Source organism: Pteropus vampyrus, unplaced genomic scaffold (assembly GCF_000151845.1).
Source record: "Pteropus vampyrus isolate Shadow unplaced genomic scaffold, Pvam_2.0 Scaffold15, whole genome shotgun sequence".
NCBI lineage: Eukaryota > Metazoa > Chordata > Mammalia > Chiroptera > Pteropodidae > Pteropus > Pteropus vampyrus.
Window position 1 is genome coordinate 7,708,983 of NW_011888796.1, and position 16,847 is coordinate 7,725,829.

The window sequence follows — 16,847 nt, forward strand, 5'->3', positions numbered from 1 at the left end:
CAGCCAATTTCCTAAAATTAATTTTAAAATAAAACCTAGTTTGGGGAATTTGAAGCACATGTGTGCTTTTTCATTGAAAGACTGCTAATAGTAAAACGTCCAAGAGGCAAAGGACCTCAGCACCTGAGTGTTATTCCTGATGCTTTCATTGAACTCACAGGGTTTCTTGGAACAAGCTGTTTTGACCACCCTAAGGTTTACATGTAAAATCAAAGTCAATCAATCATGATGCTTCAGGGCCCTGGCAAGGTTGTTGTGAATTCCCAGTGCTTCCAGAGCACTTTGTACACCTTGTACCAGGGGCTGCTGCATAACTGCTAAAGGAAGGGCAGAAGGAAAAGTGAGTGCCATGGCCTTGACCCTCAAGGTACCTTCCTGGAATAACTTCTTGCCAAGTAATGACTAAAGAGAGATACCAGAGAGATTATAATTACTTACCATCGGGCTTAAGGTGACATTTCTATTTATATTTATAATGTAAATACTGTAGGCTAGAGCAGGAGTCAGCACACCTTATCTGTAAAGAGCCATCCAGTAAATATTTTAGGCTTTGTGGGTCACACAATCTCTGTCGCAGCTCCTCGGCTAAGTCATTGTTGCAGGAAAGCAGTGACAGATGATATATAAGTGATTGGCTGTGGCTGTGTGCCAGTAAAACTTTATTTATGAACATTGAAAATTGAATTTCATATCCTTTTCCCATATCATGAAATGTTATTCTTGTTTTGATTTTATTTCACCATTTAAAAATGTAAAATCCATTAACTTGGGGGCCCACACGAAAACAGGTCAAGAGCCACAGTTTGCCAATCCCTGCCCTAGGTGATTATTTTATTGAGTCCCTCGAGTCTTAAAACAAGGAGATCCAAAAGGTTCTGAGAAAAGCAAAGACTGAATCTTCTTTCAGTAATTCCGTGTTCAGCTAAAAGTGCTCCTACATTTCCTATTGACATCATGATAAATTTTGCCTCAAATTCTAATCTAAAAAATGTCAGTGAAATGAGACCCTTACCCATCACAGATTTAGAAGCTGTGACAATCATTTCATTTTTCAGTTTGCAGTCTTGATGTGGCTCCTGACTTACGTTGGCGCTCTCTTCAACGGCCTGACCCTGCTGCTCATGGGTAAGGACAGGCGAGCGTGTTTTGTCTTCCTTCACACACTCCATGAGCATGAAGTTTCCTAAGCTGAGGGTTGTTAGCTTGTATTGATATATTCCTGGGAACACAGGCCAGATATCCCTGAGTGCACATTTCCCTGACCTTAGTTCAGTAAAGAGTATTATAACGAATCACACATGAATAATGAATTTCTTAGTCTGAAGTTTTTTTTTCTTCAACCACAGTTGGCTTCTAATACATATATTTACCAGGGAAGTTATGGACAGAAATCCGTTTTCATCTTGGGAGGGCACAGTCTGCCTTTATTCCAGGAATAATTAATATCTGTAAATGGCTTAGCGTTTCTTTATGTTCCTTATGAACTACCTCGTCATCTTTTATCTAGAATGTTAACTATAATAAATAATTCTATATTTAGAATTACATAAACTATATAAACTATAGAACTATATAAACACATATCTATAGGCTTATTCTTAATGATAACTCTCAGAATTTTAATACTATATTTGTTTTTCATCCCAGCTGTGGTTTCAATGTTTACTCTACCTGTAGTGTATGTTAAGCACCAGGTAAGTCCTATGTGCTGTCAAACATTCACATTACATTTTGACCTTGTGACTTTTGGATATGCTCATGACTTCTTCTTTGTCGTAGGCACAGATTGACCAATACCTGGGACTTGTGAGGACTCACATAAATGCTGTTGTGGCAAAGTAAGTTACTTAGTGCAGTTTATAAAACTGCAGGAGAGACTATCTTAAGCAGGCATTTCAGTGCATTAGGTAGTGTAATAAAAAGAATAAAACAATAGGTTGATTTATGATCATTCATTTATTTGGGCCATATTCATGCCTTTCCCACTGATGTTATTTCAGAAAATAAGTATAAATTTTAAAACTCTCAATTAAACAAAACTTTGACTGGTTTATTTCAGCTATCATGATGAATGAGTTTTAGAATGAATGATATTAAGTTCTTTCTGAGGACTGGCTCCTGTTCAAAACCAAAATAGGTTGGGTGGAAGATAGAAGGAAACCTGATTCAGAAAAGTGAAATTAACTTACAAAAGTTTAAATGAAATAAAAACAAGTTAACAAACATTTTCAGTCTTTTAAACAACAAATATCACTGGTTTTAAAACCATTGAAATTACTTTGAAAGCTTTAAAAATTTTTTAAATCTTTAAAACTTTTCTTAGCATTTTAAATTACACCATTTCAACTCAACAAGTGTGTGTGTGTGTGTGTCCGTTTGCTTATTTAATTAATACTATGGCTTTGTAAACCTGAATCTTTGATAGACTCTACTTTATGGCTACTTTATACATTAGGAGATAAAGATTCTGGTTATAAGTATCCATAGCAAACACGGTCATTAAAATTACCTTTCCTTAATTTTTAAATTAGCGTTTTTAGCTGTGTCTCAGCCTAAAATGATAGTTTTTATGTTGTCTTTATTATTCAAGATTTTGTATTAATCAAAAGCTGACCTAGACTTCACCTACAAATAGATATTGGAAAAGGATTAGTCTTTGTCAATAGGAACACCCTCTAATAATCTTAGAATATTGTGCCTAGACCTAGGTGATGATCAGAATTAAAGGGAAGTATTTTAGACAGCCAAAGATGTATAAAACAAAACAAACAAGAAAAAACAACTACTTTAAATTAAACTTCCTCTGCTATTAGATTTGCATATTGTCAATTATATTTCTCTCCTGAAGTATACAAAGATTTTGTGTTTTACTGTGTACTGTTTATAATCTTCCTCTTAAGTTCATGGTGAATTTGGATCTGTATCTGATCAACATTTCAAAATTCCTGAAGTTATCAGGACCCAGTGCAACCAATACCTAATGAAAATCAACAAATCGAAGATATTTAGTCATTTGTATTAAAAAATGACAGCATGGTATAGTATTAAACTTGGTAGTGCCAAAACCCTAGGAAATCTGTTAAAAATACTAATTTTCAAATTCTTACAATAGACCAATAGAATTAGAATTTCTAGGATTAGGGACGTGGAATCTATATTTTAATGAACTCTGCAGGTGAATTTTTGGCAGTGAAGACTGTATTTGGGAGCTATAGCCAAGAACACCAGAATAGGAGCTTGGAAACTGGAAGATTGAAATTCTAGTCCTAAGTTGTCCAATACTTAGTTTGAGGATCTTGAACAAATCATATCCATGAATTTTTTATTTGGCCAATTGGTTGATTGGTTCCAAAAAGAGACATCCTATTATGTCCCAGGTACTACGTATAATGGGCACAGAGGGTGTATAAATGAGTGAGATGATCCCACCCTAGCTGAGCTCTCAGCCTATGGTTGCAGACAAAAATGAAGAAATAACTATAAGATAATGTAAGATTACAATTCAGTTGTATAAAATATTAAGATCAAAGACATAAGGGAACAACTATTCTTTTACAAGACACTAATCTCATTCTTGAAGGCTCCACCCTCATGCCTTAATTACATTCTAAAGCCCTCACTTCCTAATACCAACGCATTGGGGGTTACATTTCAACATGTGACCTTTAGCGGAGCACACAAGCATTCAGTCTACAGCAGCCTTGAAGGATGAGTAAACATTCATCAGGCGGATGATGAGGGGAAAGACATTGCAAGAAGAATAAATAATATAAGCAGAGGCAGAAGCATGACAAGTTCCAGCACCATCTGACCACTGCCTGCCTTTTAGACCTCCTCTCCCCACTCCTCAAGCACACTGGCCTGGACTCTCCTCTTCCGGAAACACTACGTGCCTAGATCTTTGCCTGGTGGCCCCTTCCTGTCCGTTGAGCATGTTTCTGAGATCAGTGGATTTAAAGTAGACACAGCCCAACTTCACTGCTGCTCCCTCACTGCCTAGCACACCTCCTTGTTTTGTTTTCTTTTATAACACTTTTCACCACCTGAACTGCTCTTGTTTGTCTACTCGTTTATTTCTGGCTCCTCAACACCTGTAAGAATGACAGCTCCCTGAGAGCGGGCACCTTCTCCCTTTTGTTCACTGAAGTCCAGCATCTGGAAGGATGCCTGGCGCAGAGGAAGGTCTCAGTAAGAGTCTGCACGATGAGCTCATAAAGCTTTGATCTAATAAAACAAAATGCTTTCTGTATACACTTACCGTAAAATAATGCTGCCATACTGTGAGAATCACAGAATTTTAGGGGCCTTGGAGATATCTAATCCAGAACCACATTTTTAAGATGGATGTTCTACGACCAGGGAAGCTCATTAGCTCATCTGATTCTGTCACACCGCTAACTAGTAAGTAGCACAGCAAGGACTAGGACTCGGTTTATTAATTCCAGTTCTGGGTAGTTTGCCTATGTGGAGGTTAACCATAGGTTCCTTTACCTGGAACCATCCTGTTTGTGCGCCTTGTCCTGGAATAGTAATAGCACCATCTTTGTCTTTCGGAAGTGTCCTAGCTTGAGTGATAAATGGTCACCGAACTGTATCACGGCAAAATCCTGGAATCCTGACATAGATTGACATCTTCATTTACCTAAAAAGTTATAATTTAAGGAATGAGGCTTTCTTAGATCGTTTATTATCTAATTTTCATATTCTTATTGCTGTATAAAAAATGTTTATGGACACTCATAAAAATTATGTATTTTTAAATATTAAGCTATTTGGTCACTTAGCTAATTAAAGCAGCAACACATAATGAAGTCATAAAATAATTTAATTAATAACACTTGTGACTTACTACCTGTTAATATTGTCTTTTTAGGATTCAGGCTAAAATCCCAGGTGCTAAAAGGCACGCTGAGTAAATCGATATCTCATCGGGACTGGAAACAAATAGGAATGTCTGCAGTGGCAACAGCTCTGTTCTTACATGTCACAGCAAATCGATTGTTTCTCCCCCCAGTACCATAATCTTAGAGACAAACTTTAAAACAGCTGTTTTTACGCTGTTCCTGTACTCTTAGGATATTTGAGTCACTTGTGTCAAGCACTAAAGTATAGAGAAAAGTGTATTAGATGTGGTTTTTAATTTTGTGTTACTAAAAAAAAGTGCATGATGGCGAGAGCCTAAGTTATCTTTCCTTCCTCAATGTTCTTCTCTCTGCAATGCTTCTGTAGCTTTTAATGTCCCCTGTGGCTAGGCCTTTCCTGCTGAGTGCACTGATGCAATAGTGGAAATCGCTTTCATGTCCTTGGGTTGCTGGTTGGGTTACTCTTTAATCACAATATATAGAATTGTAGACCAATGTTTTCGTGTTTTTCCAACACATACAGCGTAAAAATAAAAACAGTCGACCGTACTTATGGTAATCAGTTTTGTATAACTTAAAATAATTAAACAAATGAATAAATCCAAAACAAACATGCAGTACTTTTGTTGTGTGGGACTGACGGGCTGATTTACATGTATGGTAACTAAAAAGTACCAGCATGTTAACTTTATTAAAATTTGTATTACTTTCTCTGTAGTTCCTAATGGACTTAATTATGGACTCTGGATATTTGCACTTATGTACTTGATACTGAATGCATAAATAAATGTTACTAAATGTAAAAACTTCTCCCTCTCTTCTCATGGTCTTACCAGAAATTGCAAAATTTCTACGAGACAAAATCTCCTGAGAACATGCTGGAAAGGCTGAGACCATGTGCCCACTTTTCTCCTGTCTCCGTGACTACATGGTCCAACCCCAACCTGGCACATGGCTGCTTTGAGTTATTAACAGAAATCACTGAAGAGTAGTAAAACTGGAAAACACTCTTCATATTATACTGTGTGGTTGATGCAGATATTTTGAATAGTTAAAAAAAACTGAAAGTGATATAAATCCTTCCATAAAATTATCATAATAATATGCAACACAACATTGGCATGAAACAGTTATAATTGTTATGAACTCACTCTTTTGGTAATTATTTATTGAGAATCTACTGTGTACCAAGCAATGCGAATAGGGACGTGAATAGGAGAGACGACAGTTCCTGCCATCACCAAGATAAGTCTTCTGATAATCGCTCGCTGCTTTTTGTAAAAGTCCAGTTGCATATTTTATTTCACCGTTCGAGTCAAAAGTCAAGGATGATGAGGTAGAAGTGGCTGAAAGTAGTAGCATGGAAAAGAATAAAAGAAGTAGGAGAAAAAGGAATAGTTATATGACAAAAGCTGCCTTTGACCAGCTTTATACATAGGTTCAATAAGCACTTATGGAAAGTATGGGGCAACTGGACTCTGTGTCAACAGCCAAGATGGGGAGATGGGAGATGGCTCCGTGGAAATGCTAACTAAATAAAAGGCAGCATGAAATAAGTGCTGCGACTCAAGACTAGAGCAACAGAGAGATGAAATTTGGTGCTGGGTCCTGATCTGGCTTTTTCCAAGTAGAGAAAGTTCATTCTAGTATGAAAAAAGAACATGAACTAAGGTGCTAAGACATGGAAGTGCATGGCATATGCAGTGAGTAATAAGCTGAACTGGGCTGCAAGGTGCTTGGGGTAGGAAAGGTCATATCAGGCAAGGGTGAAAAGCTGTGTCCAGACCACACTAGGAATAAACTTGAACTCCAAGTAGTTTGGTCTTTATTCTTTAGATCTCAGAGAGTCACACGAACACAATGAGGGCAACTGATACTGGTAATTAGAAGAATACAGGAGACAATTGTAACGTGACTAACAGCAAACAGGTGACAAATGACTAGGCCTCTACTAAAGTAGCTGCAGTGAGAATAGAAAGGAAATATTGACCTTTCCCGATCTTTTGTATCAGCCTAACATGTCAAGTACCTACTGTGTGCAGAGGAGCAGCTAAGAGAGATGACATGGAGGGAGGTGGGACTGGGGTTGGTGATTAACTGGATGCAGAGTTTCAAGACCAAGACTGACCCTTTAGGTTAGCACCTCCTTAAATATTGCACCCCATGCAGCTCACTTGCCTCACTCTAGCCTCAGCTCTGTTTAAGACTAACTGATCGAGAGAATGCAATACCATTTTTGAGACTTAGAAAGCCCAGAGGAGCTGGTTTGGGGAAGGAAGATAATAAGCTTAGTTTGGTAACTGATATTTTTCTAAAGTTACTACATACAGAAGAGGATTTCTTTTTTTATATTTGTGTTTCCATCTCCAAATATTGATAAAGTTCCTCCTAAATGGCTTTATTGTGTAGAATTAATATTCTTCTACATCTGCATTTGCAGCCTTTTCCTCCCTCCTGTTGGTCCAGAATTCTTTTCATAAGCAGCTGCTCGTTAAGAGAATCTAATGAGGAATTCCATTTGCCAACAGTGGTGAAAAAAGTTTCCTGAGGAAACTCCAGCCTTACAAAATGATAGGTATGGACATAGAATTTTACCAAATGGAACGTGGAGCCCATAATATCCTGCTTCTACAGGGAGGTGATATTCGAGGTGATATTCGAGATGATAGATAGAATGTGAGGACACAGTGCCCTAACAAAGTGCCAAAATATGGATGACTTAAAACAACAGAAATTAATTCTCTCACAGTTCTGGAGGCTAGAAGTCTGAAATCAAGGTGTCACCAGGGCCATGTTCTCTGATAGCTTTAAGGGAGAGGCCTTCATTACCTCTTCTAGCTTCTGGTGGTTGCCAGCAACCTGTGATATTCCTTGGCTTGTAGATACATCACTCTAGACACATGGCCATTTTCTTCTGTGTCTCTATACATCGTCTTCCATATGTGTCCAAATTTCCCCATTTTTATAAGGATACCAGTCTTATTGTATTAGGGCCCACCCTAATAACCTTATTTTAATTTGAATGCCTCTGTGAAAGACCTTATTTCCAAATAAGGTCACATTCTGAGGTATGTGGGACTTCAACATACCCTTTCGGGGGGATATAATTAAACCCATAATGCAGTCATGTGCTTTACATTGGCCCTTACATCACTGTGAAGACTTGTCCTCTTGTCAGAGCCCTGACCTATTTCTCCACTTGTTTATCACTGTAAGGAATTACTGCTGAGAAGTGATAGAACAGCTCCTCTCTTATCCAAAATGCACTTGTGACCAAGCACTGGGCCCTACCTCACTACCATAGGGTTGCAGCAATTGCCACATTGTCTTTAAATAAAGCAGCTCTGAGCACCCAAACTTTAGCACACTTCTGAGAGTAGAGAAGCAGGTGGGGGATGTACAAGAGCCACCACTGGTGTTTTATTATTAGTCAATGTGGTAGTGGTTTAAGAGAGAATAAACAAGTTCTGCTGAGCCAAGCAAAAGGCCTTTTGTCTTCATTCTCTAACCTGCTTCTCTACTATTTTATATTGGCACTATCCTCAGGCTCCTCAATATGACTTTTTCTTTTTAATTTTTTTTTTTTTAGTTTAGTACATTCAATATCATAGAATTAATTTGGCTGGCCACATTTTCTTTGATGAGTAAATTGAGATGAATTATTTTATGTCCTGGGTCACAGTTACCTTTTAAAAGAATTCTGCTGGAATTAGCTCTCTCTGGTTGCTCCCTACTATGCTATAGGAAGCTTTTCAAGTAGAGATGAAAGAACACTAAACAGAAGTACAAGAGTACAAAGTATGAAACTCCTTAGTAAAGTAGATTTTAAGTCAAAAACTGTCTTTAGAGACAAAGGTCATTATGTAATGATAAAAGGGTCAATTCAACAGGACAATGCAACAATTGTAAATATATATGCACCCAATATCAGAGCACTTAAATATATAAAACAAATCTTAATAAATCTGAAAGGAGAAATCGACAGCAATATAATAATTGTAGACCTCAACAACTACATTCAATAATGGCTAGACCATCCAAACAGAAATATTGATAAGGAAACAATGGACTTGAGCAACACTATAGACTAAATAGACCTAATAGGCATATACATGACTTTTCACCAACAGTAGAAGAATACACATTCTTCTCAAGGGCACATGAACATTCTCTATGATAGATCACATATTAGGTCACAAAATGAGTCTTAACAAAATTAAGAGGATAGATATTATATATCTTTTCTGAAATGAAACAAGAAATGAATAAAAGCAAGAAATGGGAAAATTCACAAATATGTGGAAACTAAATAATACACTCTTAAACAACCACTGGGTCAAAGAAGAAATCAAAAGGGAATTTAAAATGTATTTTGTGAAAAATCAAACAAAACACAAATTACCAAAACTTATGGAATGCAGCAAAAGCAGTACTCAGGGAAGTTTAGAGAGGTAAATGCCTACATTAAAAAAGAAGAAAGATGTCAAATAAACAACTTAACTTTATATCTCAAGGAACTAGAAAAGAAGAACAAACTAACCCAAAGTTAGCAGAAGAAAAGAAATAATAAAAATTAGAGCAAAAATGAATCAAATAGAGAGTAGAAAAACAATAGAAGAAAAATCAACAAAACTAAAAGGTTTTTTTTGAAAAAAGTAAACAAAATTGACAAACCCTTAGCTAGACTAAAGAAAAAAGAGAGAAGATTCAAATAAAATCAGAAATGAAAGATGAGACATTATAACAGATGCTTCAGAAATAAAAAGGATCATGTGACACTATTATGAACAATCATATGCAAACTGGATAACCTATAAGAAATGCATAAATTTCTAGAAATGCAACCTACCAAGACTAAATTAAGAAGAAATAGAAAGCTTGAACAGACCAATAACAAATAAGGAGATTGAAGTAGTAATCAAAAACTTCCCCAAAAAGAAAAGCCCAGAACCAGGTGGCTCCACAGATGAATTCTACCAAAACATTCAAAGAAGAATGAATACCAATCCTTCTTAAGTTCTTCCAAAAAACAGAAGTAGAGAGAATATTTCCAAACTCATTTTATGAGGCTAGCATTATCCTGATACCAAAGCCAGATAAATACACCATAAGAAAAGAAAACTATAGGCCAATATATCTGATGAACATAGATGCAAAAATCCTCAATAAAATCTAGCAAACTGAATTCAACAACATCATCAAAAAGGTTATACACTATGACCAAGTGAGATTTATCCCTAGGATACAAGTTTGGTTTAACATATACAAATCAGCTAATGCGATACACCATGTTAAAATCACATGATCCTTTTAGATGCAGAAAAAGCATTTGACAGAGATCAACACTCATTCATGAGAAAAACTCTCAATAAAATATATATAAATGGAAATTTCATCAACATAATAAAGGCCAGTTATGAAAAGCCCATAGCTAACATCATAATCATTGAAGAAAAACTGAAAGCTTTTCCTGTAAGATCTGGTGCAAGGCAAAGACGCCCACTCTTGCCATTTTTATTCAACGTAATACTGGAATTACTAGCAAAAGCAGTCAGACAAGAAAATAAGTAAAAGGCATCCAAATCAGAAAGGAAGAAGAAAATTATCTTTGTTTGCAAATGACATTATCCTATATGTAGAAAACCCTAAAGATCACACATACATATACACAACTGTAAAATAAAGTAAAGTTGCAGGATACAAAATCAACATACAAAAGTTGCATTTCTTTATACCAACATTGATCTATCTAAAAAAGAAATCAGGAAAACAATCCCATTTACAATAGCATCAAAAAGAATAAAATACCTAAGAATAAATTTACCAAAACAGAAGATCTGTACACTAAAAACTATGACATTGATGAAAGAAATTGAAGAAGACACAAATAAACAGAAAGATAATTTATGTTCATGAATTAGGAGTTAATATTGTTAAAATGTTTATATTACCCAAAGTAAAATACAATCTCTACCAAAATTCTAATGGCATTTTTCACAGAAATAGAAAAAGCGATTCTAAAATTTGTGTGGAACCACAAAAGACCCTGAATAGTCAAAGCAATCCAGAGAAAGAAAAACAGAGTTGGAGGCATCACACTTCCTTATTTCAAATCCTGTTACAGAGCTACAGTAATTAAAATAGTATCGTACTGGCATGTAAACAGACACATAGACAAAATGAAACAGAATAGAAAACCCAGAAATAAACTCAAGCATGTATAGTCTATTAATTTTTGACCAGTGCACCAAGAATTCACAATGGGAAAAATGATAGACTCTTCAATAAATAGTGCTGGGAAAACTGGATATCCACATACAAAAGAATGAAATCGGACCCTTTATCTTATATCCTATACAAAAATCAACTCAAAATAGATTAAGGACTTAAACATAAGACCTCGAACTGTAAAACTCCTAGGAGAAAACACAGGAAAAATCTTGACATCGGCCTTGCCAATAATTTTTTGGATACGACAACAAAAGTTCAGGTAACAAAATAAAAATAAACAAGTATGACTACAGCAAATTAAAAGCTTCTGCACAAAAGGAAAGGCAACCTATGAATTGGTAAAAAATATTTCTCCCAATTCTCCTAATGGCGATGCTCACCTTACCCCTGCACTGGGCAGAGCTCACAACACAAGGGAACAGAGCAGGGGTAAGTTTGGGGACAGGCCAGGATGACAAGGAGAGAGGAGCCTAGGCCAGCCTTTCTCAGTGCCCTCTCTAATATCACTGAACCCAGAGAAAGCAGCATTATGTGGAGTGGGCCTCCTGATAGAACTGAAGCTTTCAGAGGGCGGAGGCAGCCAGCCCTCCAAGATGGTCAGGGAGAAAACCCAGCTATTAATAATCTTCTCACTGTTCTCTTAACTATCACAGAAAATTATTTCAGGTCTATATTCAAAAAGTTACTTTGAAAATTAAAAATTAAATGTTCCACTGGGCATATAAGTCACGAACTTCTAGTTTATCTGTATTTTCTTTCTGATACTCACTTATTAATCGTTCAGTACAAAATAGAACCTCAGTATGTAAATTCTTATAAGGACAAATTACCCAATGAATATGATGCATCTAGTCTGAGATAACTATAAATTGAAATAGGCAATATTGTAATTTTTCATGTCAGTCATCAAAATACCCAGAAATTCTATAGCACTAGCTCTGTTCAATAAATCTGCTTATTAAGCACTCTAAAATTAGAAGGGAGTCTACCACTCTATAATCTCTTGGTGGCAAATTAATCCAGCATCCTTTTTGCTTGACAGAACATAGCTCATGTCTTTTCTTTGCTTCTCCTAAGTGGGAGAGAATACCCAGATGCTTGCTACCACAAAATAAATTTCCAACAGAATAAATGGAGCTTTCTTCAGGGACTTTATTATACTCTGTTAACTTATTTTCATGAACCCATTCCAATGCCAGGTTTATAGTAGAATCTTTACTATAAAGATAAATCTTTACTGGGATGAATAGTACTAAACCAAGAATATTCTTTCCTGGCCTTATAGAGTTTCTTCCTAGATAAAGTACATTTACTTTTTTTCCTTTTCACAAAAATTTACTTTGTTTTAAATTTTGTCCTTTAATTCCCAAATTGGTTATTATATTAAATGAATTTAGCCAATAGACTATTACATTAGCTACTTGATTTCTTAGTTAATAAATTACATTAAGCCAATTACCTTAAGGCTATTAAAATGAAACTTCTTAGCAATAATATAGCATCACTGAGCCAGACACTATGTTGGGCTCTTTACAAACATTTCTAATCCTTAAAATGTCAAAAAAACAAAAAACAAAAAACAAACAAACAAACAAAAAACACCATGATTAATGTCTTTATTTCTATTGTCCAAGTGAGAAAATTAGTTACTTACACAACTAGTAAGTAAGGACTTGGAACCTTGTTTGTCTGATCTGAGGCCTGGGCTTTTTGCGCCGAGCCATCCTGCCTTTCCTCTGTTTCTTTGCCCTTCTTACAAACTAGCTCAGAGCAATACTGCCTCAGCAAGGCTATTTGGTTGCTAGGAAAGAAACCCACTAATGAAAATTAACCATAAATTGGCATTTATTGGAAGAACCGGAGGAGTCCAAGGATTTCACTGCAGGAGATTGAGTATTTTTCCAAACACCATTTTTCTGCTTTGGCCTTTGTGGTTAAAGACGGAAGTGCTTAAATTCAGCCATTTCCTAACAACCCTGCCATGAATAGAAGCAGAAAAGACAGTGCGCAAATCTTGAAGAGCTCTAAATCCTGGCTTAATTTCATATATCCATACATCCTGAATCAGAACACACTTCTATATAGCAACAGGAAAAGAAACAGTTGGAGCCATGTAACATTTTTTCAGCCGTGGAAGCTCATTCATCTGGCAAAGCCAAGAACGGATTAATTTTGAAATCACAGTTAAATAAGTTACCATTTTTAAAATAATAAGTAATGATTCTGGTATCATAAAATTCACTCAGAACCAAACTTTAACTATACCCAATTTAATCTGGAGTTTCAAAATGTCCTTTAGGGTCTCATAATAGTAATGATTAGTAAGGCCATTGTGAATGTCAGTTCTTGCCACACCAGCCTAGACATAAGAACAGTGTGAGCGCCTGAGAAAGTTGCCTTTTTCCTCTAGTATTTTTCTTTTTCTAATAAAGCCTGAATTGCAGACAATTTTGAGCTCTATAGTTTTAAAAATTCCGAAAACGTGAATCTTCGCTATTATCCATTTCAACAATATCTTAGGCACCTATTGTGTACAAATTGCTGTACTGGGTGCTACAAGAGAAGCAAGATAAGTAAAACGCAGTCCCCTTTTCATAGAGTTCGTAGTGGTACAGAGATGATAACAGCTAAATTTATGGAGTGCCTCATTTTGCTCCAGGCATTGTTTTAAACACTTTATATGAATTTATTTAATTCTCATGACTTCCCTACAATGAGAGCCCCATTTTATGGATGAGAAATTGAGGCATAACGTTTACAAAGCTATTCAGTAATAAAACTATTACACAGAAATAATTATAAGATCACTCAGCCTAACATAATTACCATCTACAATAAGTTTGAACAAAGTGCATTGGAGGCTTTGAGGTTACTGGGATTAAGAAAATTTATGGATGGGACAGTTTTTGAGATAGACTGACAATACAATTGTGATTTCAATAAGCAGATAAACCACCTAAAATACAGACTTCGAACAGGTTGAATTTGATATCCTAGCAGCATAACCAGATGAAAATGTTTAGTTTACAAGATTAATACTGAGAAGAGAGGTTGGGCGGGAGATAAAACCCAAGAGTTATTTGTGTAGCTTCAACTCTGAGGGAAGAGGTTAGAGAGTATGAAAGAAGGCCAAGAACAGAGCCCAGACAGAATGTCCGCTTTTGGCAAACAGGAGGAAAATGACAAGGAAGCCAGTGAAGGAAGTGAAGAAGGAGTAGCCGAAACCAATCGACAAGGTGAGTTTCTAAAAAAGAGTTGGTGTCAACTTCTGTAGGAAAAGGGATGAGTTGGAATGGGGCTGGAGAAAAGGCCTTAGAAGATGAGGAGGAGGAGGCAATTTAAAATTCAGTGTGAAGCAATGCATTATAGCCAAGATATAGACCACAGTTTTAAGAATTTTGGTAATGAAGCAGAGAGGTAGGGTTGCAGAAGGGTTTATTTAGGAAAGACATGGATTTAGTAAGATAAAATGGCATGAGTTGTAAGGAATGTGTGGAAGACACAGTGAGGGAGGAGTTAACTGAGGAAGGTCCCTGAGGGGGCAGGAAGAAATGAATTGAAAGCAGCAATGACTTGCTGGTATTTTTATTTTCCAAGTGAGCTCTGAAAATTCTTAATTGCATCCATGTATAAGGGAATGGTCAGTCACCCGAATCCCAGCCAGAGAGAAGACGAAGGTTTTTAAATCAGATTGGAGAGTTTACCTACTCCAGTGATTATTAATGAATCATCTTTAGATGAATCATCTTCAGATGAATCATCATATCTAAAACACTTTGTAAAAATAAGAATTAAATTAAAATAAGAAAAAATAAAGAAAATAAGAATATTGCTACTTTAAGATCATGAATGTTTGAAATGTCTATGTAAATATTAAGAGACATTAACAATCACCACTGCTACATTTCTAAATGAAGATGCCAATGGAAACATCAGTGATATAATAATAATAATAATAATAAATATGTTCTTGATAAATATGGCATTGATTGTCTCAGGCCTAATTTAATTTTTGATTATTCTGCAGATGCTTCCTTGAAAAAAAAATCATACTGGCTGTAATTGATAAGGATATTCTCTACCTTACCATAAAATGTTATCTTAAGCATAAGTAAGCTGAATTACCAAGCAGCTGCCAGCAGGGAGCGGCTAAACCTGTTCTCCATCATTGTATTCACAGCATCATTGCCTGCAGCAATAAAATTCAAACTCCTGAGTCTGGAATTCAAGGCCCTTTACGGTGAAATCACAACTCAAATTTTTGGCTGGGCTTTTGCTTTTCCTCTCCATGCACCCCATGTTCTACAGCCACACTATCCTGGCTCTGCTGACATCCAGTCCAACCCAGAACACTCCCCACCCCAACCCAATTTTCTTGCCTGGTCTCAATAGCCGCAAGCAGCTCCGGCAGAAATGCCAGTGCCCCAGACCTGGACTCGAAAGACTGCTCTGCCATTGTCCAATTCTAAGGATCAGAGTTTATACTTAAGGTCACTGAGTTGCTCATCTCAGTATCTGAAAAATCGGATAACCATAATTATTGCCCTGAAGAGTTATGATAAAGACTAAATAAGTCATGGAAGCCGTTGCAAATATATACATTTTGTAAAAACACAAAATGCCTCGCTGCCCTGTAGCTATCTAGGCCAATCTAGAACCATTAGAAGTGTCTGTAAAAGTGAAGATAATAAAAGAACCTGCCTCATAAAGCCATTGTGAAAATAAAGCTCCTCTTGTATTGCCTGACACAGAGAAATTTTCAAAGGTGATCATTATTATGATTCCAATGGACCACCAGAAAGGTGCAAGACCTGAACTGAAGAAATGGAAATGAAAGGAAGAAAGAACAGCTAAAGAGGGTCTCATATTTCCAGGATGGCTTAATTATTGTGGATAAAGTTTGAGACCTGGGAAGGTATCCATCCACCCCAAGTGAGGGCCACAAGTGCCACGAGCTGGCGCCCCGGCCTTGACGTCCTTGTTGCCCGTGGCAACGGCAGTCCTTGGCTCTGGCCTGGCTGGCGAAGCGCCGGAGCAGCAAGATGGCACTGAGCTCCTGGTCTCCAGAGCTGGGGTTCGGTGAGAAGGTGCTGACGGCGGCCGCGGTTTCCACCGGCCCCTCCCTGGAGTTATGCACCTTCCCCTCCACCTTGGGCTCCTCGGTCGCGGCCGCAGCGCTGGAGCAACTCTTTGTTGTGGGTGAGAGGCCCGGGAGAACCTGGAGGGACGTCACCTCAAAAGTGGCGCCTAGGTCCCCTCAGTAGGGACCCTCCCCCCCGGAACCCAGGGCATCCCTGGCTGGGACAGAGCCTTCTTCCGCTCCTAGAGGGAGAGAGAGATGACAGGGTGGAATTCATGACTCAGTTCTCATGCTGTGGTGTCACTGGAGTGACTCAGCCCAGTTCACACTAGTAGGTGGTGGCAAATCCTGGAAAATCCTCGACTCCCAGGCCACTGCTATTTACCAGCCACTGGAGTGCCCACTTACATTTAGATTATGCATTCAATTTCAGCTTGATCCTTCTTGCCTTTTCTTTGCAAGTGAATTTTTTCCAACATATACCATGGCAAACTGGAGAATTTAACAGGCAAACAAGAAAGAGGGTGTTTAAGAAGCTCTTGTATTAGGCAAGGAAAATTAGATAGAGAAGAATGTTTATGAAATGCAAATGGACTATAACCTTGGATGGAGCCGGGTTAAAATACTTCAGTTAGAAAGCTGAACCTCTAATCAAGTCACCTAAGCTTATAGTT

General features: G+C 37.1%; 2 protein-coding genes across 2 annotated transcripts in view; both read left to right on the forward strand.

The window, feature by feature from the left end:
• Window positions 1–5,668, forward strand: part of RTN1 (reticulon 1) — a 167,829-nt gene extending 162,161 nt beyond the window's left edge. The window contains exons 5-8 of the mRNA XM_011386279.2: window positions 1,022–1,125; window positions 1,648–1,694; window positions 1,780–1,838; window positions 4,874–5,668. Of these exons, the coding sequence (XP_011384581.1) occupies window positions 1,022–1,125; window positions 1,648–1,694; window positions 1,780–1,838; window positions 4,874–4,916 (253 nt within the window). The 3' untranslated portion in view covers window positions 4,917–5,668. The remainder of the gene's footprint in view (window positions 1–1,021; window positions 1,126–1,647; window positions 1,695–1,779; window positions 1,839–4,873) is intronic.
• Window positions 5,669–16,135: 10,467 nt separating this feature from the next.
• CCDC175 (coiled-coil domain containing 175) overlaps window positions 16,136–16,847 on the forward strand; it is a 57,002-nt gene continuing 56,290 nt past the window's right edge. The window contains exon 1 of the mRNA XM_011386288.1: window positions 16,136–16,292. Coding sequence (XP_011384590.1) covers window positions 16,136–16,292 — 157 coding nt within the window. The remainder of the gene's footprint in view (window positions 16,293–16,847) is intronic.